This window comes from Microtus pennsylvanicus, chromosome 19 (assembly GCF_037038515.1).
Source record: "Microtus pennsylvanicus isolate mMicPen1 chromosome 19, mMicPen1.hap1, whole genome shotgun sequence".
NCBI classification, from domain to species: Eukaryota; Metazoa; Chordata; class Mammalia; order Rodentia; family Cricetidae; genus Microtus; species Microtus pennsylvanicus.
In genome coordinates, this window is record NC_134597.1 from 16,471,410 (window position 1) to 16,499,372 (window position 27,963).

General features: G+C 40.0%; 1 protein-coding gene across 3 annotated transcripts in view; it reads left to right on the forward strand.

Moving 5' to 3' along the window:
- Positions 1-27,963, forward strand: part of Cped1 (cadherin like and PC-esterase domain containing 1) — a 277,882-nt gene that overhangs the window by 153,142 nt on the left and 96,777 nt on the right. For all 3 annotated transcript variants that reach the window (XM_075953492.1, XM_075953493.1, XM_075953495.1), the window contains 4 exons: positions 4,007-4,077; positions 6,497-6,547; positions 11,865-12,051; positions 13,155-13,323. In XM_075953492.1, the coding sequence (XP_075809607.1) occupies positions 4,007-4,077; positions 6,497-6,547; positions 11,865-12,051; positions 13,155-13,323 (478 nt within the window). The remainder of the gene's footprint in view (positions 1-4,006; positions 4,078-6,496; positions 6,548-11,864; positions 12,052-13,154; positions 13,324-27,963) is intronic.

Below are 27,963 nucleotides of genomic sequence, written 5' to 3' on the forward strand. Positions count from 1 at the left end.
CTGTAACAAAAAAACACACCCAACAGTTTTCAAACTAGGATGTGACGCTGGTATAAAGCAATGTTTAAAATTAGATATTTCCATCTAGTTTCTTCTTGTGATCCTTCGTCGTAGTGACACATTGGAGTGGCATCTGTCAGGGTCCAGCCTCGATGGGGTTCACACATTCCAGGGTAGAGGAAAGTGGATTAGAATATTAGGTAGGAGGAACAGAGGTACGAAAGAAACGCAGAGCCATGGGATAGAACTGAGAGAGCTATCCAGTGAATACTGAATACTGAAAATGCCCATGTTTATGTTCCTAATACTTATATGCTCCAATCCAAAGAAGTGGGTGAGGGCAAGGGAAAAGGCAAAAGCCTGCTTTAACAAGACACAAAGAACAAGCAGAACAGTCAGTTACATCAGGACTTGAAACATCAAGCAACTGTATCCTCTAGTTAAGCATTCTGTTGTTTAGGCAGGACATGTAATTACAGCACCTTGGATCAAGCATTCTGTAGGCACCCACTTCCTGGGCCAAAGCTCCCGTCGTATCCTTGAAGGAGCAGGAATAGGCTTGAATTCTCTGACCTTTGGTCAAGGTGGAATGAATCACCTCTGTGGTGCATCTTAATATCCAAATTACTAAGTAACCACACCTTAGGTCAGGGTATCTTCTCTGTAACCACACCTTTAGTCAGAGCTCTTGTCAATAACTTTGAAAGCATAAGAGTAGGCTTAAGCTCTCTGACCTTCAGTCAAGGTGGAGCGGACCTATTTCTGTGGGCCCCCACAATCCATACGTTTCCATTGCTGAAACATCAGAAAGATTCGGTGGGGCTTGTGTTTTGAACCATCCGTCATATTGGAGATAGACCAGCAGGCATATTTATTTGGGCATTATAGAGGTATGACTATTCTGAGCAAATCTCATCTAATTTCATGAATCTATACTCCGCTTTGTTTGCTTTGCTTTTAGAGAGTGTTTTTTTTTTCCATCTTCACTTCCACTCTTATGAGAGATAGCCATGAGGGAAAAGGCAGGTGAGCTATTAGTGCCCCTAGTAGCTGGCAAAGGGGATGTACTTAAAGCTTTGTCTGTTCTTTAATATGGATAGAATTAAGAGAGCATTTGACTTTTCTACTGCCAGGAAAACAGAATTAGACCTAAGCCTCCCAGGGAGATGAAAGACTAAGGGACATGACACTCATTTATGTCTCTTACAGTCACTGCTGGGAATGGCTTCAGCTCTGCTCACTTGCCCTTTATTTCCTTCGGCTTCAGGAGATAGTGGCTAGAAGAAACTCATCCGTAATTAAAAATACAAATAACCATATACAGAGTACTTCTTCGAACATGTTCTAGCATTAATATTCACTTTACTTGCAAAGGCTTTCTAAGCTTGGCTTTATTCCCTCGGTAAGTCCAGTTTTCCCTTCTGTGCTTGAAAACCATTTTAAATATTATAGCATAAAGCCACCTTTTATACTTTGCATTCATGCCAATAAGCCAAGACTTCCTCGTACTTCAGTATAGACAAAGAACCGAGGAGAATTCCCAAAGAGTTTGTATTGTTTGTAACGTTCCGTGAATTCCCTAGAGATTTGCAAGCTTCACAACATTTGTTCCCTGACAAAGTTTTCTCCAGCTCCTCATATATGACCAGGCTCAGTAAACCACTGCTTGAAATCAAAAGACTGAGTTCTCTTCCCTTAAAGGAATGTAAGAATGATCACCATTGAATATAATTATTAAGGACAAGAGCTATTCTAAGTCATACAGAGGAGTATTAAAAAATCCCAATATTCGAGTTTATTAGTTATAGCAGGCAAAGTCCTGCGTCCTTCAAGACTTAATTTCCTTATGTGTAAAAATGGCTTAGGGTGCCTACTATGTATTACTCTAGGAGGATTACATAGAAAGTTTTGTGTATGTCACACTTGCATGTGAATAGTAAAGCAGTTTATCTTTCATCTTTGTGTGCACTCAAAGGTCATTTTAACATCTATGGTGAGGGCAGTAGTTTTCTTTTCTTTATAAGGAAAGCCATACATGTTCAACAGATTTCTTTATTAACACCAACAGAAGCAAATTCTGGTGTTTATCAGAAGTCAGATAGCATAATGCTCCCGGAAATGTTTTTTTTAAATCAGTGCTCAGCTTGCATCACCTTCCACTTTCCAAGGAGAGTGTATACTTCTTATCATTCATACTTTATTGCACGGGGGATTATACCTCTCACACAAATTTCCCGGATGAGGGGAAATTAAGATTCTAAATCAGCAGCTTAAGACATTCTGCTAATACAAATACTAACTTACCCCTCACCCATGGCTCTGAACTATTATCCAGTGTATCAGGCAGGCATGGAGGCTGCCATGTTCTCATCTTCCCAATGACCACAGCAAAGCAGCTTTTATACATGTACAGCATTGGGGATCTAATCACTTAGTCTTTCTCTTGAAATAAAGATCATTTGCTTGTTGCATGGCAGCAGGGTAGGAGAAGACAAAGCTGGAACCCCGGCAGTGACAGGTAACATTTATGTGGGAGCCCCAAGGCCCAGAATGCAGAGGCCCCAACTGAAGCGGTGTGGAAACCCTAATAGCGTCTGTTAATCCTCACTTTCCTGAAAAGAAAGTTGCATATGTTGGAAAGGTTTTGTGGAAGTCTTTTTCTTAGAAAACACACACCAGTTTAACAAGAATTCATTCACAGAAACCCCGAGAACAAATGGCACGCAGCTCTTTTGTACAAGTTGTCATTCCCTTAACATAATCGCGCTCCCATAATTCCGTTCATGTGGGCTTCGGGGCTGTATCTCTTGAATGAGTCTCCTGGAAGTATTTGTTCATCGGAAATTCTTAGATTTTGTTTTTCTTAATTTGGACTTCAGCTAAACTTACCTCATTAGCAGAGTTATCGCCACTGTGCAGAAAGCTCTGGGTTGGGTCCCCAGCTTTACAAAAGTACAAATAAGAAACAACCGAAAATCTCACCACCATAAAAAAACTTCACACCTCTTGACAAGCACGCTTTACCTGCTATTTTATGCCTTGGAAGAAATCACTACATTTTGCCTCCCAGCCTTTTTGTTGTTGTTGTTGTTGCTTTTGTGGGTTTTTTTGTGTGTGTATACCAAAATAAAACAGACTTTTAGAAGTAAAATTAGCATAACTTCTAGCATTGGCAAAGATAGAAATGGTAATTAGCAATTAGCAAACTCTGTTTAATGCCTATTTTTCCCTCTATTTTCTGCCTGATGATGATGCTTTCCCCGGCCTGAATCTGCCTTCCTGCACTTTGGGCTGCGTTACTCAGTACCATGTCTGGCACTGACATTTTTATTTGATTCTCACAGTGTTCCTGTGCGGAGCAAATACTAATCTCTCCATTTTAATAGGGTGACAGGCAACAAAATATCACATTAACACAGGAAAGGCATGTCAAGGGCTAGAGACCAGAGTGTCCTGCGTTCTCTAGTCTCCAGACCAGAAAATGTTCTGACTACAGTTTAGGCTAGTTTAGCTCCAATCAGAAGGACTTAAGGGTTCATCCAGCCAAGCGTCCTGTTACTTATACGACACAGAAAGTGAAGGGAGCATGCCAAGGTATAAACAACCTTTGCCGGTCTCTGTTGACTGTCAGCAAGTGCAAGGACACACTTTGGCAATGTCAGCTCTGTCCTGTAGCCACGTTGGTTTTTCTAATTTTGTGTACATTCTCAGGGCTTCGAAGGCTCTTGGCATGAAAGCTATGGAACGTTAGGCAGAGATCCCAGGGAGAATGTGCGTTTTTTAAATCACCTCGTCGGAGCTAGGCTATCTGAGGTTGCTCAGCTTCCAACTAGAGAGTGACTGCTTTTAAGATTTCCACCCATCCCACCAGAGGCTAGATGGCCAGCTTTGAGGAATGACATCCAGACAGTGTTTCTTGTCTTCACCAAAATAACTGTGCCCCACCCGGGACAAAACTCAGTGTGTTCACCTTGTTGATTTGGACTTGCTTGGCACTGTGTTGCAGGAATTCTTCAACAAGAAACGAGGCCATTAAGAAACCACAAAAGTCATTGGAAGCAATCAACAGTCAAAAAGGTAAAAGCACATAGTTTCACATAGCATAGCAGAAAGAAAAGTACTATCTGGCTTTAAAATATGTTTACAATGTTTAACTTTGCTAGTGATTGAAAATGAAAATAAAGCTAGAAAGTGACATTTTTTTCCCCCGCAAAATTGGATGTTCTTCCTAAAGATAGGGGAGGGGGGAGGGGAAACAGGGACTTTCATACTGGTGGTGAATGTTTCCTTCAGAGCACATGTTAAGGGGACACCTGACAGCATAGAAGGGAAGCTTTACAAGTTACTCTTGGACGCTTAGCCCTCAGCGGTAGATCACAGGCTTGGCATGTGGAGGTTCTAGGCTCAATTCTTAATATGCAAAAATAGATTATCTAGTTAAATAAAATTTGTCCTTAAGGACTAAGAATTCTACTGCTAACTATTCATTTTAAGAACATAATTAAGAACCTATATGAACATTTAAAAATTGTATGTTTTAATAAACAGTAATGTACCATCTGGAAAAGTGTAGTACCTATTTATAATACATTGTTCAGCAAATTATAAAAATAAACAAGTAATAAATGAAAAACATTAGAAACCACCATTATTACTATAAGAGTAGATTGACTGTACCCGTGAGCCTACAGTCCTGAAATACAATTCTGTAAATAGCTAGAAAAAATATTTGCCACAAAAGATGTTCAGGATTTATGGTTGAATGTAACAGCTGCCCATTAGCAAGAGGAACCTCAAGGAACTTTGTTGGTAATTTTTCCCCCCTGATTTACCCCTTTTTTATTATATCTTGTTTTTTTAAAGAGTAGCTAATGTTTTGTAATACTAGAAGAAAATATCTTTATGAAGAAAAAATGAAAGACATACCTATCAATATATTTTTTCTTTTGACTAAAGAAGGCCTGTTATAACCAGAATTTAATCCAGTATTGTGGTTCTCAGGGGTACTGCACTGAATCTTCTAACCAGAATTTCCGTTGAAGGCCTGCCAGTGAGTGTGAAGGACAGGACACTGGTTGAGAACTGCAGATTCAACAAAACAAAATGAATCAGTAGGCCCAGCAATGAACAGGCGAGGATTTAGCATGACTGTTGTCTTCTGCCACCGTTTTCTTTCTTTTTTTTTTAAATAAACATTTTAAAGCACTCTAGTATTTTATGCATTCATTTGTCTATAAATATTTATTAAGATTTTTTTTCAGATGGATATTTAGTTATCTAGAAATTTGATACAGGGTAACCAATTTTGGTACAGAGTTAGAATATCTCTCTTTCAATAATTTAGGAAATTACAGCGTAGGATCACAGAACTAGAAGAAAAATGTAGTAATTTATCTTTAGGCTAAAGATGACATTCAGACTGTTGTGTGATATTTTGTTTGTCTTTTAACAAAGCTTGCCTGGAGCTTAGAGGGCGGAGCTAGCCACTAGTTAATCATAAAAGCTGGGCAGTGGTGGCCTGTGCCTTTAATCCCAGCACTCGGAAGGTGGAGACGGGAAGTGATGAGCTGGGGGTATAGACAGCATCTCAAGAATTTTAGGATGCAGGAAGGAGAGAGGCAGGAAACAACTAGTGACTGCCCCCAATTCTCTGATCTTCCCGGCTATCACCCCATATCTGACTCCTGGGTTTTTATTGATTAAGATTAATTAGATTAACGCTTCATTCTGACCCTGCCTTTGTTTCTCTAATATTCTACTATTAGAAGTAATCACTTCTTTGAGTTTTAATCCTGTAACTGTCAGCTTTGCTTAGAAATGCTCATTGGTGAGGCGTGGGGAGATGACTTGTAGAGACAAGGGCTGTGGGCTGCGTTCCCAGCACCCGTCTGCCCAGCTAGTTTTACACCTGTAATAATTACACGGAAACTGTATTCCTTTATACACTGCTTGGCTTATCAGCTCTAGCCTCTTACTGGCTAATTCTCACATCTTTATTAACCTATTTCTAATAATCTGTGTAGCACCACAAGGTGGTGGCTTACCAGGAAGGATCTTAACCTGCGTCCATCTTGGAGAGGAGAGCTATAGCGTCTGTCTTACTGCCTTCTTCCTCCCAGAATTCTGTTCTGTTTACTCCGCCTACCTAATTTTCCCTCCTATCAAAGGGCCACAGTGGTTTCTTTTTTAACCACTGAAAGTAACACATAGACACATGACTCTCCCACATCAATGACTCAGGCAGGAAAGGGCTAAATGTTGTGCAGGAGTGTCTGTGTCCCCTTCCTAGCACCAATGTGCACTCTGGGTAAGACAATGCCAGTCCCCAGCACTTGGAAGTGTGGGGGTACTTAGGGACGGAAGATCCTTGGGTCTCGCCAGTTGATTGGCCAGTCTAGCTGGTCAGTAAGCTGCAGATTCAGAGCGAGAGAGAGGAGAGAGGGGAAAATTTTTACATTAAATTTATAGTTTAATTTAAATTTATTTTTAATTTTAGATGCAGTTCCACGAGTTTCATATGAAAATAAAGACATACATTGCAGTTATGGTGAGTTGAGATTGAGTGTTTCCATAATAAAGCCCACAGTTTAGACACAATCCAACTTTGAAAAAATATAAGCATTTTTATCATATTCAGATGTCTTTAGATTGCTACTTTCTTTAAAGTAAATTTTGAGAAGTTTTATTTCTGGTTAAGTTTATATTGGTCACTTCTGCATGAATAGAGCATTTAATTTTTAGTTATTCAGATTCTTAGTTTAAAATATTATATGTACAGAGGTCGTTTTAGGTCAGTGACTTCCAGACTCATTTTTAGGGGTCCAAGGAATCTACAGGCTTTACATCAGAGGTAGAATTTAGCTTATACATCCTCTTTAGAAATCTCCCTATTCTGAAGTAAGTTTTTCTTCCTAGGTGATTGCTGTAATGCAGAGTATTTGAGTGGAATTCTCTTCATAACAACTGATAATTTCAAACTCATTTTTTCATTTATCATCTTAAAATATCATGAATTTTAACTATACAAAATAAAACATATATGAAATTAAGTTTATGTAAAGTTTAAATTAAAAAATCCCTTTGTTCATCTGGATTGATACACACAGTGGTCTTCTAAGCATCTTTTTAGTGGGGTCATCTAAGTATCTTTTTAGTGGGGTCAACTTGACTTTGATGGTCACGGGGCTATTTCATGGCCTTCAGATTTCTCCTAAGCTCCTGAGTTTTATTTTCCTTTAAAAGTTATTATTATTTGTTGTACATGTATGTGTGTTTTGCTTGCATGAATGTCTGTGCACCCCATGAGTGATGGAGTTTGAGGAGGCAGAGAAGGCTGTTCCATTTCCTCTTCTTTGCATAACTCCTGGTTACAAATGGCTGTGAGGGATCATGCCACACTAAGAATTGAACCTGGGTCCTCTGGAAAACTAGTGGGTGTGGTGTTCTTCACCACTGAGCCACTCCTCTGCCTCCTGAATTTCCTTAATAGCTTATGCCATGCACAGAATTAAGAGCCCTTTATTGTATGTTATTTATTTATTTATACTTCTTTTTTCTTATACCTTTTTTTTTACATATACTTCTTAAAATAGATTCACATCTGCCAATCTGCTTATACTTTTTGTTAAAATGTGGTTTTAGAAAACTTGTCTTCTGGGCAGTGGTGATGCACACCTCTAATCCTAGCACTCAGAGACAGAGGCAGGCAGACCTCTGAGGTCCGGAGTTTGGTCTAAACGGAGTGAGTTCCAGGACAGTCAGGGCTAAACAGAAATCTTGTCTAAAAAAAGAAAAAAGAAAGAAAGAAAGAAAAGGCAAAACTTGTCTTCCAAAATAAATTCCTTTGAAACACAAAAGTCAAAAATTTGCCATGTATAAATTTAGGCTTAGTTTATTATAATTAGGTATTATAATTTAATAAAATCTAACTTGTTTGCCTTCTAAATATTGTTGTTTATTCATACTTTTTCAATAATCACACCAAATATTATGCTATATTAAGTAGTATTAGTCTATAAAACCAACAAGTACATTTAGTTAAAGACAGAAAGTTTTTCAAGTATTGCTGTACTTACCAGGGAAAAGAGCAGAAATGTGTGTGTGTGTGTGTGTGTGTGTGTGTGTGTGTGTGTGTGTGTGTGTGTGTATCTGCCTTGGTTACCAATTCCTCACACCTACAAGACCCAGTTTTCTTTTCCCTTGGTTCTCTGCTGCTCTGGGTATGATTTTAAAAGAAGAAACACTCAGCTGGGCGGTAGTGGCACACGCCTTAAATCCCAGCACTCGAGAGGCAGAGGCAGGCAGATCTTTGTGAGTTCGAAAATAGCCTGGTCTATTATTTTTTTGAGCGTGTGTCCTGGGCTAAGCCCAGGGCTAAAAGCCTGATCATCTCTGTGGGCTTCTGTATTCTGCACTGGGTGACGTCATCACTCTTCAGATCCCAAGTAATGTGATGTAGAAGAGGGCAGATTGTCAGGAAATCCCTTCAACTTCCTCCATGTCCTTTCTTCCCTGATTAAAAACCCATGCTACCTGGATCTTTACAATTAATTTCCCTGCTTTTATGGTTTGATATGAGATTTAAAAATACTCTGAGTGATGCTCCTGGACAAGTGGGGCAATCTTTAAGAGAATAAGCTTTTCTGCATTCAATATGAGTTACGATGATCTGTCAAGGGAGCAATAAAATCCTATGGTTAAAAGAAATCTGTTAAAAACCACCAAAACTTCAAACAGCTTTCCCATGCCTGCTTGCCAAATAGGTTGAGCAGTCTGCGACCACCATCCTTCGTGCCGAGTTCTCCATAGAGCTAAGGTAAGCGGCCCGAGACAAGTCAGGACTAGACTGGGAAAGATGCCAAGGACACGCCAAATAGAGCAGCCTTCGTGCAGTTGCAATGATGTCAGAGCTAAAGCAACTTTCAAGCCAGGGTCCAGGATGCAGCAACCACCCCAGAAGTGGAAAGTTTGGTGGTGATGCTGGGGGAGGGGTCTTGATGAAATCGTGCTTGCGAAACCGCACATTTATTTCATCTCTTGTGGAGGTGAGGTTCAACTTACAAGCCCCCTTTGAAAACTGTGACTACGCTGTGGAATATAAAAAGGAACATAAATAGTATAAGCCGAAAGGAAATTAATTCTCACTGAATTGTTGGAAAAATATATTCCTTAGTTAGGCGAAGTGGTGCACTCCTGTGACCCCAGTGCTGGGGGACTGAAGCCGGAAGATCAACAGTTCAAAGCCAGCGTAGGCTATATGGGAAGACCATGTGTCAAAATGAAATAAATGAAGTATATAAAAAGAAAAAGGAAGCCTATTAACTTAAAAAACATCTTCTGTGATTCATGTTGATAAAAAAAAATCGACTGCTTTGTTATTCATTCAAGTGGTGCTGAGCACAAAGTGTATTTATACTCCCTTCGTGCCTGGGCAGCTCAGGCCTCCCTAAGCAGTGCTGATGGCTGCTCCAGTTTGTTTGGTGTTATGCTGGGGTCAGCGCGTTCATTTGGATCGAATCCCAAGACTGTTAACCTCCTGTTTTCACTATGCTTGTCTCCGTGCCTTGAACAGAGGCAGTGAATGGGGTGGGTGGGACTTTGACTTTAAAAATCAGTGCATTATTAAGAAGCCATTGAATTTGAATTAAGAGCAATGGTTATTTTCAGTGTGGGTTATACTACTCTATTCTTATATCCTTTCTTCCTTTCTTTGAACTTTTCGAGACAGGGTTTCTCTGCTTAGCCATGGCTGTCCTTGAACTCACTCTGTAGACCTGGCTGGCCTCGAACTCACAAGATCCACCCGGCTCTACTTATATTCTTATGAACCACTTTGAGACAGATTATTAAAATTATAGTTAAACTCTACGTGTGTGTGTGTGTGTGTGTGTGTGTGTGTGTGTGTGTGTAAGAGAGAGAGAGAGAGAGAGGTGTCTTGAGTTGACTTGTTCTTTTAAAATGCCAAATAAAATTAAACAGTTTACTTAAATCATTTGAGATTCAACAAAATTGACTTGTTGGGTTTTTTCTTTTTAATAAAACTGTTCTGAAGAATGAAATGACACCATATTTATGATATCTTTCTCTGTCTTCCCAGCCAGCTTCCAAATAATGACATGGAGACTTATATTAATCATGGAATCTCATCCTATAGCTTAGGCTTGTTCCTAACTAGCTCTTATAACTTAAATTAGGACATTTTAAATCTACATTCTTCGGCATGGCTTTTTAGCCTTTCTTTCATGTTTTACATCCTACTTGTTCTGTGATTCCTCTCATCTCTCTGCATCTTGATTATTTCCTCCTTCCTTTCTTTCTGTCCAGATATCCTGACTATACCTCCTGTCTAGCTATTGGCCGCTAGTTCTTTATTAAACCAATCACAGTAATTTACCTTTGCACAGTGTACAAATATCGCACAACACTATTGTGCTCTTAATTTATACTTGATAAATTGTTTTTCTCCCACTGGCACAGAAAACCACAGAACAGGAGGCAGAAATGCTTATATTAACTTTCATTGCTTAGAGCACACAAGCAGCTATGTGGAGACCTGGCTCTCACAGCCAGAGTGCTACAGCTGGATGATGGTTTTCTGTCCCCACCTTGGGTGATGCTTCACCATTCCTTCAAAAGCATATCAGAATTTGGTTTTAGTGAAGTACAAAGTCTAGGACATAATAGCAGAAGTAATGAATGGCAAAACAAGGGAGCCCTTGTGCCTTTCCTCCTCTTTAGTGTGACTCTGGAAATGACGAGAAACTACTACTATAATTGTAATCAAACTATCAGATTTGATTTTTAGAGAAACTATTATGTTAGCTGTAGAAAGGAGAAGGGCAGAAGTGACCGGAACAATGTCCTTTTACTACCTTCAGTCCCCACCTTCTGGTATTGAACCCTGTTGCACCTTTGCTTGCTATTGCTATTCAGTATCACTAAATGCCAAATGATGCTAAGGTACCCTCACTTTGCTGATTTCAGGAGCGTTTTCTAGACTTACATTTGCTGGAGTTTCGTTGACTGTTGTAAAGAATAGATAAACTATTTGTAGATAACACTTTGGAAACAATTCTGATAAACTCTTGAGTCCTTTTGTCCATTCCAAATATTAGTGTTAGGTGTAATTTAACAGGGGCTGCTCTGTGTTCCCACCACTAAAGCCGTTTTTCTCTTCTTGTACCAAGATAGTGTTTGCTATAAAATGAGTCGCCAAAGGAAAATTTATAGTCAATGGCATAAAGTCATTGTAGGCTTGATAACAAGTTTAAACAGATACAGCATTTCCTTCTATTGCTTTCTGGCACTTCCCCCTGATGAGGCGTCTCGGAAAAGAATTTCAGGATGCTTTGTGATTCTTTCACACTATGTGGTTGGTATGATACCAAAGTTCACATTCTTTGCTCAACCCAACTACTCTTCTACAGCTAATGGCAGTTTTATAACGTTTTTCATTAAGAAGCTTTCCTGGTTGCCTGCTGGTTCCCTTCTGTCACTGTCCCATGGAACCATTAACTCCATTTTCATAATTAATTAAGATGTCATGTATCTCATGAGGATATTATCAACCCACAGGAGAGACATTTTCCCCCACCTTCTGTGCCTTCATGGTTTCAAGGAATGAGAAAAAATACTATCTGTATTGTGTCGACTAAAGTGAACGCCTGGTTTATGGAAGATACAGCATATGTGAGAAATTGGAAATCAGTTGATGCCACAAATCAATGGTGCCTAGGTGCTGAGTAGATAGCCACCGATTACTGAAACTGTGCACAGGAGTAGGAGAGGGGAAACACCTTAATCCCACACAGTTACCTATCTGCCATTCACAGATGCCTTTGTCTTTCTTCCTGTCTTGGCAACAGAGGAAGACACACTTTGCCGTATCAAGAAGATCTTCACCCATCCCCGTTTGGAACTGAGTCCCGAGTTTAATCCGAAGATCAAAGATTATTACTGTGAAGTGCCATTTGATGTGCTAACAGTGAGGATTGGAGCAGAGCCTTCTAAGTGTCAGTGCAAGGTGCACCTGCAAGAGCGGGCTGGCCCGAGGTATGGGGACGGGAGCCCACTGACTTGACACCTCACCAGAAGGCAGTTGTCTGTATTTAAGGGTCACAGCATTAGGAAGATTGAGAACCTCTGCTATAGAGTAAGGAAAGTGCTTGACATTGCTAGCAGTCGAGGTTAGTATAAAGAAAGGAGGATTTGAGCTCAGGACATCCCTCCATTAATAGAGAGCTTGCCAGCATACAAGAAACCTTGGGCTCAATACTCAGTTGGAAGCCAGCCTGGGATACATGAGAATATCGGTCAAAAGAAGGAGAGAAAAGAGAAAGAGGGAAAAAGGGAAGAAAAGAAAGAAGACTTAGATAGATAAAGGAAAAGAGGATTCATGTTACTCTGACCTGGGTTCTACCCTGGCTCTACCACGTAACTTGAGGCAATTTGATTACCAGCTCCTTTTAAAATTCTCTATGTTCCTGAGCCATTATGGTGCATGCCTTTAATCCAAGGCTTGCTTCTTGAGAGGCAGAGGCAGAGGCAGAGGCAGAGGCAGAGGCAGAGGCAGAGGCAGAGGCAGAGGCAGAGGCAGAGGCAGAGGCAGAGGCAGAGGCAGAGGCAGAGGCAGAGGCAGAGGCAGAGGCAGAGGCAGAGGCAGAGGCAGAGGCAGATGGATCTCTGAGTTTGAGGCCAGACTGGTATAGAGAGTGAATTTCAGGATAGCCAGGGCTGTGTACAGAAACTTCATCTCAAAAAACGAAAAGACTCTCCATATTTATAAGGGCCAACATGGTTTTGTATAGAGCTATTGTATTAGAAGTAATTCCTGACCCTGAAAGGTGGTTAGTAATATTAGCTTCTTTCCCTCTAGTTAATGAAGGATATAACTTGTCCTGAAAGATGATCCCTAGTATAGCTAAGAAGTACGAAAGGGAGATTTTTCATATTTAACATTTCTCATGAAATGATGCAGCTTTTATATGTTTTAGGCCAGTAACAATCACCATAATGATAATAATAATGATAATGATAAATAGTAATAATAATAACTACTGATGTTTGAGTCTGTTTTTTGGGCTGAGTAATTGTCCCCATCCATATTAATCCTCTTCCATCTCTCACTTTCCACCTCCTCTCACTGTCTTCCTCAGCATTGCCAATTATCCTCTGGGATTGGGGATGAACAGAATCTCCATGCTTGTAGTGGATGAATCTCCAGCAGAGGGTGACATGGTAACCACGTATAAACTCACCATTTACAGAGAAGACCGTCCAAGTCTGCCCTTCTTTGAGGACTTCACAGCGTGCGGTTTTGTACAAGTGAGTAAATTTTGCATTGACACTGGTGTTGAACTGGGAATGATTAGTTAATCCAGTGAGGAATGCCAAGTGCAATTGTTACACGCAGTATTGTGCTTCTCTAAGCGGTGATCTGTGCAGCAGTCTGAACTCAGGTCAGCTATCTGAGGCTCCTCCTTATGGAGTTTCTACCCTGCATGGTAGCTGCCCTCTGTGATTGCTGGACTCAGGGATTTAGCACGGTTACTATTTAATATTGTCGAGCACCAGCAGCTATGGATTTGGTTTGGCATTGCCCACTTAAATTTTCTTGTTTTTCTTACGTTTGCCCCTGAATCTCATTTTGAAACGTTAAACCGGATCCAATGGAATTTATTGTAAAAAATAAAAAATAGAGGAAAACTCACAAATGAAATTTGCTCCGCATAGATGTATTTCTCATTTATTCCTCGGACCTTAGTCACTTCACAAGGCCATGGCTTCTCCGTTGAGGTATGCACTCCATTTTGTGGTCTTATTGAATTGGGAAGAGGGTTTCTATTACCCTCTGGCTTTGTCTTTTCGTCAGCTTTTTCTTCCGGTTTCTTTTCCTTGGCGTATAGTACATACATTTTCTCATTGCATACACGTACCCCCAGGACAGATGATGCCAGACAAGTAGGAGTTAGAATTCTGACAACTCTGACCATGTATTTCCTAATCCATTCTGAAAGTATAATCACAAATATACTCATGCAATGTCAAAAGGATGTGTTGCCCCAAGGAGCTTTGCAATAGAGGGGATTCAACAGGGATGTGACTTACTGAGTCTTTGTGGATGGTAAGCCCCACCTTCGTTTGTATGTCTATTTAGTGGCCAGACACCACAGTCCTTCCTCGCCCATCAACACTCGGCACTTATCGCCTGTCTATTACCAAGAGCTTTCTACCATTTCATAAGGTTACTCAATCCTTAGATTTTTTTTTCCTAAGGAAATACAAATCTCACACAAAATCAGAGAACATTCTACATTGTTTTAAAGAGTTTTGCGAAGCAAAGCAAGAAATCGAAAGTTATCAGTAGATGTCTTAATGAAAACCATTTTTTGTAAATAAATGGGAAACTCTTTGGAAGCCCACATCTGTTTTAATGCATATGGCACTGTCCTCCAATATTTCCTCCTTAGTGCCTGTGCTTTTTCACATGTTAAAAACCTTTATTTTATTATTCTTAATTTATTTCTTTAATTTAAATTTTATTTCATACAGTATATTTTGGTCATATTTTTCCCTTCCAATATTTTCTTTATTAACCCCAGTTTGTTCCATTAAAGAGAAACCAGACATATTAAGGCACACTGTGTCTCATTAGTAGACATTTTAGAGCAGGTAAAACTAACACAATTATAGAGACCAGAACAGTAGTTATCTGGAAGCTGTCAAGTCCCCATTCATGAGGGGACGCTTTGAGGAAATGTCATATATCTTAATCTGGGTGATGGTTACATATATGAACAATAGATGTGTAGATATATGAAACTGTGCAGTATAACTTATATAATTTGCTGTCTACTCTCTTTGCAATATAGAAAACATGTATCAAATAGGTGGACAAATTTACATACAAATTTAGTTCAGAACATAAGAAAAACAATGTCAGAAGGAAAGTTTGTATAGTCATCGTCCAAGACATATCTCACTTATCTGATACTGTACTGATGAGAAACAGGTTAATTACCATGCCATTATCATAAAGAATAGATTAGGCTTATTACAATAACATGAAGAAGAATATTAGAAAATTCTTGTGGGGTGAATCTCACGGATGATTGCAGGAAAATATTTCAGTCATGTATGAATCTTTTCCAGGAGTTCTTAGTTGAACGTCTGTGTGTGGTCCTTCAGTAAGTGCTATATTTTATAACATGGAAAGTGTTTTATAGTATTTTTGACCTTGCATTTTGAACAGTGAGCAGAAAAGTGTGGCGTGAATAATGCAGCTTACTGTCAATGCTTAGCTAGGCCTGCACTGCCATGGGCCCTGCAGGAGGACAGGGCCAGGCTGCTTCTCAGAGGCTCCACCTCCAACTCTACCCAGAACCCCTCTACGGTGGTTCATTTTCTCACTGCTGTTATAAGCCACAGAAGCAACTCAGAGGAGAAAGTTCACTTCGGCTCCCAGTCTGAGTGTGCACCACCATGGTCTGGAAGGTGTGGCGGCAGAAGCAGGAGGCCGCTGGTCACAGTCCCTATAAACTCAGAAGTCAGAGATGGATGCTGGTACTCAGCCCAGCTTCTCGTTTAAAAAAATGTTAATTTTGTTTATTACATTTTATTAAATTTATTTATTATATATCCCAACCACAATTTGTTCCCCTCCCCTCCCCCGTTTACTCCTCCTCCATCTCCATTCAGAAAGGGGTGGGCCTCCCATGGGCATCCACAAAGCATGGCACATCGAGCTGAGGCAGGACCAAGCTCCCCTGCATGAAGGCTAGGGGAGGCAACACCCACCTTCGCCTTCTGTTCAGCTCCGAACCCTGGCTGTGGAATGGTGTCACCCACATTTAAGCTACACTTCTCTTCTTAGTTGAACCTCATTTGAACAGCCCTGACACGCAATCGCAGGGGTACCGCTTTGTGACGAAATCCAAACACTCCGGCAAAATTGAGAATGAAGACTACTGCTTAGCGTTACTGTCGTCTTCAGGCTTCCGTGCTGATACGACAGAGGCTCAGATGCAGACACAGGGAGACGGGCTCAGTTCCTAACCGCCCATTCTTGTGTTCATAAGAATTTCCGAATTTAACTAATAACAAAGCAGATATATATCACAAAGCCTAAAATGTCGGCTCTTCCAAACATTTCCCCTCTCTACTGTCATAGTGTTAGGATTAAAGTCCACAGCACATTATTTGTAAATTATCAGATAGGTTGTTTAGTTTCTGTCCACATACAAGCCTAAAATTACGCATACGACTCTGAAAGGGAAGAAGTTAAACATTTTATTCTTTATTTTTCCAGTAAAAAGGGAAAATGCAACTTCTTGCATTTTAAACTAGATTTCGGTTTTTGGTCTTTATTATTCAATTTCAAATTAGCATCTTAGTCCACTCATGTTGCTATAGCCAAATGCCTGTATTTAGTAATTGACAAAGAATGGAAATTGACATCTCACAGTTCTGGAGGCAGAGAAGTTAAAAATCGTCTTTGGAACTCAAATTGTCAAGGCCTCTGGATCCTCCTCTGGATTCCTCCTCCTCTGGATCCTCCTCTGGATCCTCCTCTGGATCCTCCTCTGGATCCTCCTCTGGATATTCTGGGAGTAGAAGGTGGAAAGGACACAGGCTGTGTTCCACATTGTGTGTGGGGGGCATGGATAAGGAACAAGACAAGGGCCTCAGCCAGTTGACAAGGCACTAATCCTTCCACAGGGGCCCCCAATGTTTTATAAGGACAAAGGTACAGTCTTCATGATGTAATCGCATCTTAAAGGTCCCACCTCTCAATACTACTACACAAGAATTTGGAGAGTCATTCAGTTGATAGCAAACACAGAAAGTAATCCACTTTCAAATAACTAATGCAGTATAATTGAATTTGGGTGCCATCAAACCCTCTCGTTTCTCTTCTTCTTTCTCCTTTCCTTCTGGAAACCAACTATTCACTTTATTGTTTTACCATAAGATTAGTAGGAAAGAGAAATCAGATTTATAAAGTATAACAGTCAGTTAAAAGTCTATGAAGTGGTGGTGCATGCCTTTAATTCCAGCACTTAGAGGCAGAGGCAGATGGATCTCTGTGAGTTCGAGTCCAACCTGGTCTACAGAGCAAGTACTAAGACAAGTTCCAAAGCTACACAGAGAAACTCTGTCAAAACAAACAAACAAACAAAAAAAAAACTAAAAACGGCCTTGGTGAAAGATAAGATTTTTAAATTATAAGCCATTTTATAGTCTTTACATGTCCAAGCATTACTGAATATGTAATTTCCCATAATAAACTATTTGAAATTACTTAATATCTTTATTACAATTGGGGTTATGACAATTAGAAATTTTATATAGTTGTCCCAAAGGGATTTTTGTCATTGTAGGTAAGTAGGAAGACTTTTATTTAGTTAATATAAATAATTAGATTGGGGCCACCTACCTCAACCTCAGCATCACTGACATTTGGACCTGGATGATTTGGAAGAAAACTATCTGAACACTTTCATAGACCCCTTCTGAAAGTGGTGACAATGTATGTCCCCAGACATTGCCAGTGTCTCCAATGGGGCAGAACCAACACCAATGGAAAGCCAGCTACTTAAACCATGTCCTTTCTTCCCTGGGTAACTCCATGTTAAATGAGAGTGAGTGGCTTACAGGGGTTCCTTAAATGTTGTACGACGGAGACTCATTGTATCTCATCGCCCTTACATTTAATTACTTCTAGTTCTGCTCACTAGCTAGCTATCTTTTCTGTCTAATATAATTACTCCAATCACAAGTGTGCATTCCGTTACCGAAAACACATTCTACCGAAACCTAAAACCATCACGTGACTGACACATTTAGATTGTGACCGCGTTTAGGTTTATCCATGGACATGTAACACTTTGCTGCTAAGAAAAAAAGTTCACAAAGTAATAAATAAGCTGTTCCTGTGGCCGGAAAATGGCATTTTTAGGAAATAATAAAATACGTTTATCTTCTAAGGAAATGGAAATACACATGGAAAAATATTTCTCTTACTACCTCTTTCCAAATCAAAGTTTTGACTTGGAGAATGATAACTCTGCAGAAATTGATTTGTGTAATTGATCTACAGTCTGGTGTACATTTTGCCCCCAAAGCACTGTGCTGGGAAAGAGCCATAAATAAGGTCTACAAGGAAGGTCATACAACAGAAGCCTAGACGACCGTGTTCCACGGGTATATTGACTAGAACCATTTTTAATCTTAAAATGGATTATTATACACAAAGGGGAAAATGCTGAGGAAAGAGAAAATAATATTTTTCAAACCATTCAACATTTGGCTAGACATTTCATTGACTGGCATATTCTGCTGCAGGCTCCAAAGCCACAGAGAAACCCTGTCTCGAAAAAAAAAAAAAAGAAAAGAAAAGAAATATTAACCACTCCCATGCCATGCTGCTTGGATCTATGCAAATGAGTCCAATTCAGGGTTTAGACATGCTTTGTAATTCTCTCATTTATTTTTGCAGCCTCCCAGAAGCACAGAGTACTACTATAGAGTAGTTCATAGAGGTGTTCGTCTAAGGGTCTTAGCAAACATTTGCAATAAGAGAATAGGGGTGTGTTTATCAAGAATTATTTGCAAAACACGAGTTAGTTTACAGAGTGATCATTGTTTGGTTATGGTACCTACTTCCATTTACCAGTTTTCCCATAGTGGCATCCGTGCTGCTGGGGCATGCCCTCAACTATTAAGCGCTGCTCCGCCCTGTGTTCTTCTCAAACACTGTGTGCTGGAGGGAAGTCAGTAGTGAGGAAGAGGCCGTGGCAGACGCGCTAATGCAGCACCTGTGGAACTTCATTATGTGGCAGGCCTTAACTCAAGTGCCTTACCATCCTCTTTTATTTACATGTAACCCTGGGATGAGTAAAATTTAAAAAAAATAAAATCCTCCTTCCCCCTTTACAGCCAAGACTTTAGATGTGGTTAGAAGCCTAGTCCAGTTTTTCTTTGTCATCTGTGGCAAAAGTAAAGTTTACCATACATTCTCCTGAACTTCCAGTGGGGTTCCATACTGTCAAATCCTTCATGCTTTGAAACTACCTTGTGGGAAATTCAATTAGAGGCCAGTGATGTGGCGGAGCAGTAGAGCAGCTGCTGCGAAGCCTGGTGACTTGAGTTTGAGCCGCAGGATCACAAGGTGAAAGGAGAGCACCGAGAGCCTCCTGCAAGCTGTCCTCTGACTTCTCCGTATGTATGTGATGTGTGCCCTCTGCTCTTCTCACCACCAGAGCCAAAATATAAGCCGCAGTTTTAAAACTAATTTATCACCCTGTCAGGCATCATAACTTGGTACAACCAACTCCAGGTGTTCAAATATTGTCATGGCCTGGGAAAAGTATTGTGTGCTGTAGGCTTTGTGCCTAAGAGAGAGTGAGCCCTGTTCAACCACTTCACCATGAGGGATCTGTGGTGACTGAACCCATTTCACTATTCGTGACTTGGGCTGTATTAAGGGTTACTTGGCTTACACCCCCACATTGCTACTCATCACTGAAGGAAGTCAGCACAGGAATTCAAATGGGACAGGATCCTGGAGGCAGGAACTGATGTAATGTCCATGGAGGGGAGCTGGAGCTCCTTACTGGCTTGTTTCTTCTGGCTTGCTTAGCCTACTTTTTCACAGATTCCCAAGACCACCAGCCCAGGGATGGTACCACCACAACGAACTGAGCCCTCCCAGTCAACCATTGATCACTGATTGAGACAATACCTTGCAGCTGGATCTCCTATAGGAGATCCTAAGACTCCTTTCTCTGATGACCCTAGCTTGTGTCAAGTTGACACACAAAACTAGTCAGTACACTATGTCACAGCATAGTATTTTGGAATCGTATGGCCCTTCAATGATGTTATTGTTATGTTTTTCAAAGCAACATGCTACGAAATGCAATACTTGCTGGAGAGACAATCATCTGTGAGAAGATTTGTAACCATTGCTTCCTCGCATAGTCTCACACAGGGTGTATGTGCTGTAGGTGACGGTGTTCTAACAACACACTAACTTATCATCTATCATTAGGGCCATTTGTATTTCCATTAGTGAGAGATATTGACACACCTTTTTTTCCAATTGACTACAACCATACAATTTTTGTTCAAAGAAAGCTTGACCAATGTTTCAATTAGGAAAATCCCAAGAAAATTTCCACATGCATTTAACTGTGACATTTCCTTCCATGGGTGTGTATTGATTGGACAAGAATTGAGAATAGAGTCTACCTTACAGGTCCTAGGCTAGTTTGGTTTGTGGTCTGAAAAACAGAATCAGGATGGTTTCCTTCTTTCCTTCCTTCCTTCCTTCCTTCCTTCCTTCCTTCCTTCCTTCCTTCCTTCCTTCCTTCCTTCCCTCCTTCCTTCCTTTTTCTCTCCCTCCTGCCTTCCGCTACTGCCTGTCTTTCTTTTTTTGGAAACAGCATCTTACTCTGTAGCCCTACCTGGCATGGAACTTGGTACATAGACCAAACAAGACTAGAATTTAGAAATCTGCCTGCCTCTGCCTCCCAAGTGCTGAGATTAAAGGCGTGGGCCACCATGTCCATCTTTATTTTCTTGTTAAGGTGCTACTAATGCGTCTCTTTTTCTTTTTCACTCTCCTTCCCATTTGAGGTAACACTAAGTTTAAAGCCTTGCACCTGGCCTCACTCTCTTTGTTTTCTTTTCCACCCAGTGGCTCCTCTGCTTGTCAGAACCTTGTTCTCTAGCAATGTAGAAAGGACAGTATAACCATTTGAGCAATTTAATAATCTGGAAAAGTAATATTGCACATGGGATTCTTGACCTGAAACTGTATTTCAAAATTAAGCTCCTGGTGAAGAAATAAAAAGATCTGAGTTTCAGAGGTGGTGAAGCTTCAGGGGCAGAGGAATTCTATCAAGTGAAGCAAGCCATCTTCACTAGTTTTACAATATTTTAAAAGACTTTCTATGAAATATAGTAGTTTAACTAACTCCCATACACCAAAGAGAAGGAAAGGAAGGATAGAAGGAAGTTGGGAGAGGAAGGGAAAAAGAATGGGGGAAGAAGGAGAATATTAGAAACCACTTTAGACCACTTGGGAAACTGACATGGCACAGGAGTGACCTCATGGAAAGATCTCCAAGGATTGGAGACAGAATGAAGACCGGGGAATTAACGTGTCAACATTAATTCAGGAAAGCCTTTTTAATGATACACAGAGAAGATATATGCTTGCTAAACACTGCACGATTCGTTCACGACTAAATACTATAAGGGAACAAAGATTGTTTGAAAATATTTATTCAATATAATGATCTCAAATATAAATCTACTTCACTAATGAGCGGTTATTTTATTTTCACTATTAACAATTTGGTTTTCCAAAAACCATTATGTATATATTTGTGTGGCTGAGTGTATGTATGTGTTCAGAAGCCTGAAGAGGCCAGAGAGGGTGCAGGATCCCTGGAGTCACCAGGCAGCTGTGAGCTGCTGTGTGGGTGCTGCAATAAACCTGGGTTCTCTGCAAGAACGGCACGTTTAACCTCCGATTCATTTCTCCAGTTCTATACGTTCTTAATTTTCAAAGTCTGAACTGACAAAATGTAGCTGTTCCTTAAAAGAGCTTTTTTCAAAACTAGACATAAACATCAAAACAAACAAAGTCAAGAAATCCTGCTACTGAATACTTCAATAATTTTAAATCTACCACATTGCCTGGCAGGTCTTGTACTTGAAATTTGGTGACCTTTTCATTCTTTCTTTTGTTCCTGTTTAGTTTTAATATATATAAATTGTATTTGACAAAAGCAAATAAAGCTCAACTAGTAATTTATGTCATAGGAACAGTCATTTGACTATGCAATGAGACATTTTGGTTATGAAAACTATGAAAGTCTTTGAAATTTTTTAAATCTTCAGAACAAAAACTGGAAGAATATGTTCATTGTTTAGGAAAACATTGGAATATCTGGACAATGTTGAGATAGATGATTAATAGGAACACATTGTATTATAAAAATACAAACCAGTCAATATAAGGTTCACAATCAAGTGATGGAAGGACCACAACAAAGACTGTGTTTGTTTTCCATTTCTATAACAAACTCCTGGGATAATCAACTTATTAAGATGAAAAGTATTATTTTTGACTCAGAGCTTCATAGCCTCAGAAGTTTTAATTGGTGGTTGGTTGGCCCTGTTGCTTTGGACTTAATGACAGCCTTACATGGTTGGGTCATGTGATAGAAAAAAAAACCTGCCTAACACAGAGCCAAGGGATGGCAAAGAAGAGAAAAAGACTCGGGTCCCACCAGGTCCTTCAATGGCATGGATCAAATAAGCTAAACCCTCTCATTAGGTTCCATCTTCCAATGGTCATGTCACTTCTCAGTGGGGTCAAGCTGTGAGAAAGTCTTGTTGGCATTCAGGTCTCTGAGGGATACTGCAGAGCCTAGCTATAGCTGGTGCTTCTTCTGTTTTCGGGAAAAAAGTGTTTGCCTGGGAATAGTAACTAAAAACCAAACTGTTCACATGCAGACAGGGGCTTAGAAATAGCCTTTCCTAACATCAGCTAAATGGAGCACAGAACTGTTTCAGAAGAGAATGCATGTGAGCTGCATGAACCTAAAAGTATATATATATATTATATATACATACACATATCATATGTATATATTTGGTATGCATATATCATGATATATTATATGTGTATATATTATGATATATCATATATATGTATAATATATTATATATTATACCATCACACATCATATAATGTTACAACACTATATAATATATTGTTATGCAATATATTATATAAAACATGTTATTATAGAATAGTATACAATTTTTAATATATAATATAACATGATTGATATATCACACACACATACATATATATGCATGCAGAAGCAGACCCTGGGAACTTCATAGATATGTAAAGTATTGGACTTCTCTCAAGGTATAACATGAGGGGGTCACTCATTAGTTCCAAGAAGTTTCCAAAGATTTCAATGCATGTTCAAGTTTGAGAATCCATAGCATAAAGAAAAGCAGACTGTTGTGGGATTTCCCTCTGTATGCTGTGATTACCATTAATAAATAAAGAAACTGCTTTGGACCACAGCAGGGCAGAACTTAGCTAGGTGGGGAAAACTAAACAGAATGCTGTGAGGAAGAAGGGCAGAGTCAGACAGACACAATGGAGCCGCCACCAATAGACGTGCTGAAACATTAGCTGGTAAGCCACAACCTCATGGTGATACACAGATTACTAGAAATGGGTTAAATGCAAATGTAAGAGTTATCCAATAAGAAGTTAGAGCTAATGGGCCAAGCAGTGATTTAATTCATATAGTTTCTGTGTGGTTATTTTGGTTCTAAGCTAGCTGGGCAGCTGGAAACCAACAAGAGGGCCCCCTTCCTTGTACAGCAGACAATGAAGAAAGAGCGTGAAGGCAGTCAATGACAGCAGGGCCAGTCCTAGCTCCAGTGGCCCTGCGCTTTAGAGGGATGGACTCATGAACATCTGTGATGTACATAAGCAATCAGAAACACATAAAAGTCTAGATGATATTGAAGTTTTGAACCCCAGACGATGCTAGAGAGAAACCGGGTGGGCAGTTCTAGATGCAATCTCTGATCCTTTGTAGCATACAGTCCCTTTAAACCTCACTCCAGGTGATCAGAAATGCATAGCCCTATGAAAGGGATATGCTCATAGGGTTTTACTGGGCCTTAGAATTAAATGGGATATTAGAAGTTTTTATGAATCTTTGGTAGTTATAAACATCCAAACAGTGAAAGGAAGAGAATTTGAGACCAGGAACATACTTCCAGCTTTTCATGTATTTAAAGTTTTGAAAATTTGAATGAGATTCTAGAAGTCGTTTTGTCTCACTAAACCTGCAATGCCCAAGTTCTTTAATATTGCCACAGTGATCAATTACTGTATATTTTCTACATTTTAAGGGAAAAGAGGGGCCCAGTCACTCTTCTTTGGGGATCTTACAGTTAAGAATGAATTCGTTTATGCTGGAGTGGTAGCTGTCTTCTTTAGGGAGGTGTGGTGAAATAGCAGAATTAAAGACATTTGTTATTATTATCCATTATTCAACACATTCTTAGCCTGAAGGAATTCTGTCCAATAAAGTCAGAAACTTCTGTTCCCTCTGTCTAGTAAGTTGTACGAGGACATGGGACCTAATCTTGACCAACTGGACGTCGTATCCTATTTTCAATTTGGAGCAGTGACACGGTTTGAAGGAGCAGATTAGAATTCATTCGCAGCTCTGTGCCCAGCAGCAGTGGCAGGAGCATCAGCCTCTGGGGTCTGGCGAAGGGGAGTGTGTCCAGGGTTACTGTCGTCAGTGGCATCTAGAGTATGTGGCTCCATGATGAGACATAGTTAATCCTCTTACTCTCTTTAATTCTGTCTATTTCCAAGTTCTTTCACCTTCCCTCAACAGCTCAAATCCTGTGAGTTATCAGACATGCTCTGAGTGTGTCCTTTTGCTTGGGTGAGCAAGAATTGATTTTTTTTTCCCATGGGCTCAAGAACTTTGGCCAGTAAAGTAAGCATAATGGAAGGCTTTAGGCAGTGGGGAACGAGGTTCAAATAACAGGTCTAATGAGAGTTGAAGGTGTGCTTCTTAAATAGGAGAAATGAATGTAGCCAATTAAAAGAAAGGGGACTGCAGGTGTGTGTGTGTGTGTGTGTGAGAGAGAGAGAGAGAGAGAGAGAGAGAGAGAGAGAGAGAGAGAGAGGGAGAGAGAGTATTTTCAGACTGAAAGCCATCTAACTGGAAAAGGTGACCCACAGGGACTCATCACCAACCCTCTGTTTTTGTTGTTTGTTTTGTTTTGTTCTTGTAGTTGGTTCTTATCATGCATAGCGTTTGTGAGGGATTAACTTCTCATTTCTAAGATTGGACTTCATTGGCTCAAAACAAACAATAACGAATACTAAATCCAATCACAGATAATGAGTAGTACACAAATTATATAAGAACATCTAGGAATGTGATGGGAGGCCATGGAGTCTTGTATGACCACAGCCATGTGCAGATACGTGAGGACACACATCTGCCCAAAGACTTTCCTGTAAGATGTGAAGGGTAGAGACAACTGGAAAACATAGAAGTGAGTTGGGAAAGAAATGGGTGTACTATTTAAGCACATTGGAATGGCAATAGCTCCCAACTTTTCCAGTTAGCCTAGTTAGTAAATCCTTCATCTTAAAAGCCAATTTAGAATGGACTTTTAACATTGCTAGTATAAATTATTCTGACCATTACCTCTCTTCTCAACTACCACCCCTGGCCACACACACAGATTTAGGTTCTTATTATTAATGTGGGTGAGCTGGATAACATCAAAAGACACAAACTAATGGCCTCTGGGTTGAATCTGATCTTCGAATTTCATCCCTTTGTTTGTTTGCCATGTGGAGTGTTCCTTTTTAAGGCTTAGTTACCAACATATAATCCTGGAGAGATCTTCCATTAAAATCCAAATCTTTGGTTTCTTTGGAAGGATCAGATCTGACACCACTAAGCCAGCATTCCAAAAATGGCAAAAGTTGCCCACAGCGGGCAACTTCACTCTCAACAGGGCAGGCACTGCTTTTGCAACAGTCCTTGCACGCTCTTGCCTCAAAATTGACCTAATTCTCTCATGCCTATGAATACACCTTTGCATGGATTGGTGTTTGCAGTTCTTTCTAGTTAGTCATACCTGTTATAGGCCTTCCAACTTATAAAGAAGCTGCAAACCTTGAGAGGAAGATAAGTTAATGCATACATGTTTTACATAGAAGTTAGTGGGAAATTATGGGGGCAAAACATGATTTGATAATCAAGACATTCTCAGCTTTGCTAAATATTTTGTATGTGACTGAATATGTTTCCTCACTTGCCACCATGAATAAAACTCTACAGCACTTAAAGATCAGCCTTTTGTCTAAGAGTTAACATCATGAGTGCTAACACCAGACAGAGTTGATCTTCCATCCTGGCCTACCCTTGTATGATGCTATGATGACTGTGCCCTCCCACATGGTATGTATGTATGTATGTAATCATATGTATTAAAGTGATTAAGATGTGGCAAGAATAATATTTTTTGGCACTTAGGAACTCATTATATTAGATTTTTCACTATGTGAGCTATTCTAATACTAATTTCCATTGAAGAAATATAATTTTATTTCTCCAATTACTGCTACTATAATGTTCCACAGAGCAAATTGTCTCCTTTCTTTAATGGGCTTTGCTTTTTCAATGCTATCAAAGTCCTATAGCATCATTCTTTAATGATTACCACTTACTAAAATAGGTCTACTTTCACTTTATGTTGGCTCTAAATCCCTCCTTAGGCAGGTTAGAGTTGTTGCTCCATAGTTTATGGGGGGTGGAAACATACATTATATTTAATAGGATGGGAATACCTTTCCCATTAGAGAGTCAAACCTACATAATCAGGGTGCTGTGTGGAATCTGGAAAGTGAAGTAAAAATCCCAATTCTTTTTACCTTAAATTAGGGACCTTACCTGGTCAGAGTGCAGAGATGGGGAAGATGGAAAGACAGATAATGAGAGGAATTCTGTTTGTGAATATTCTCTATCAGCTTAGGAGATGGGGGAGGGGACATTGTGGCAAGGATGTGCACCAGATGTAGGGGCAGGGAGTAGAGTAGCCTTGGCTGACAGCAGCAATGACACAGGAACCTCCATTTCACAGTGAAGGAACTGAATTCAATCACCAATGTAGATAAGCTTTGGAGTGGATGCTTGCCCAGGACCTCAAAATTCAGCCTGATCAACATCTTGATCTCAACTTTTAAGCCCTAAGGAGTGAACTTGATCAAATTGTTCTTATGCTTCTTGGGTAAAAAAAAAAATTGAACTAGTAAAGCAATGTTATTTCTAAGCTGTGAAGTCTGGGGTCAATTTTTGCCCAGCAGGGGAAAAATCAGCACCGGAGGTTTGAAAATAACCACCCCAGTCTGTTTTCATGTATTTTCTCCCAATTTATCCACCTTTATCTAAAGTGGAAAGAGGGGCAAGGGGAAACAACTCTCTTGTCCAGGCTCATCACTGTTGGTCTAGCTTATGATTTACACTTGATGTATATGTGGGGAGCTGCTTAAGACTTTGGAGTCTCAGACACCTTGTCTGGCCCATCTTTACTCAGAGCCTTGAACGTTTCTCCTCTTCCTCCCACATGGCATCCCTGAAAAGCCTGTGTGTTGCCGGGTATTTTACCACATGGAGTGAAGATGTGTTGTTGTTTTACCTTGCCTGCCTAAGGCACCTGATTGGTTTAATAAAGAGCCGATCATCCAACAGCCAATAATTAGGCAGGAGAGAATAGGCAGGACTCCCAGGCAGAGGAGAAGAGAGGCAGATTTGTTAGCTAGACATATAAGACATTATGGAGGAGAGATAACAGCCATGTGGAAGAAAGCAGATTAATGTAAATGGGATAATCTAAGTTATAAGAGTTATCTGGGAATGAGTCTAAACTAAGACCAAGACTTCATAAGTCTCTATGTCATTATTTGGGGACTGGTGGTCCAAAAAAAAAAAGCCTAATATGAAAATCCAGCTACACCTGTGCATAGAACCAAATTTCTTATGGCTTTCTAGAACTTTGAATCTGTATTCTGTGACTTGGAACAGATAACATCTCTAGGTCTTGAAAACTTCAGGGCTGGTCTTCATAACTTCCTCAGCTGGGATATTTCTAGCCATTTCTTAGGAAGCTCCTTCTCCCTTTCTCTAAGTTCCAGAGCATTCCTCAAGCCCTGTAACTAGGCAGGCATCCACCAAGGGGCAGCAACGTTTTCCCTCTCTTGAAATTTTCTACCTATTTCACAGGTGATTACTTCAGGAGGAAGAAACTGAGCTCATTTCTTTCCCCAAGGAAGACGAGGAGAGGAGGCATTCTCATTTAGTGAGAAACATCCCTCAG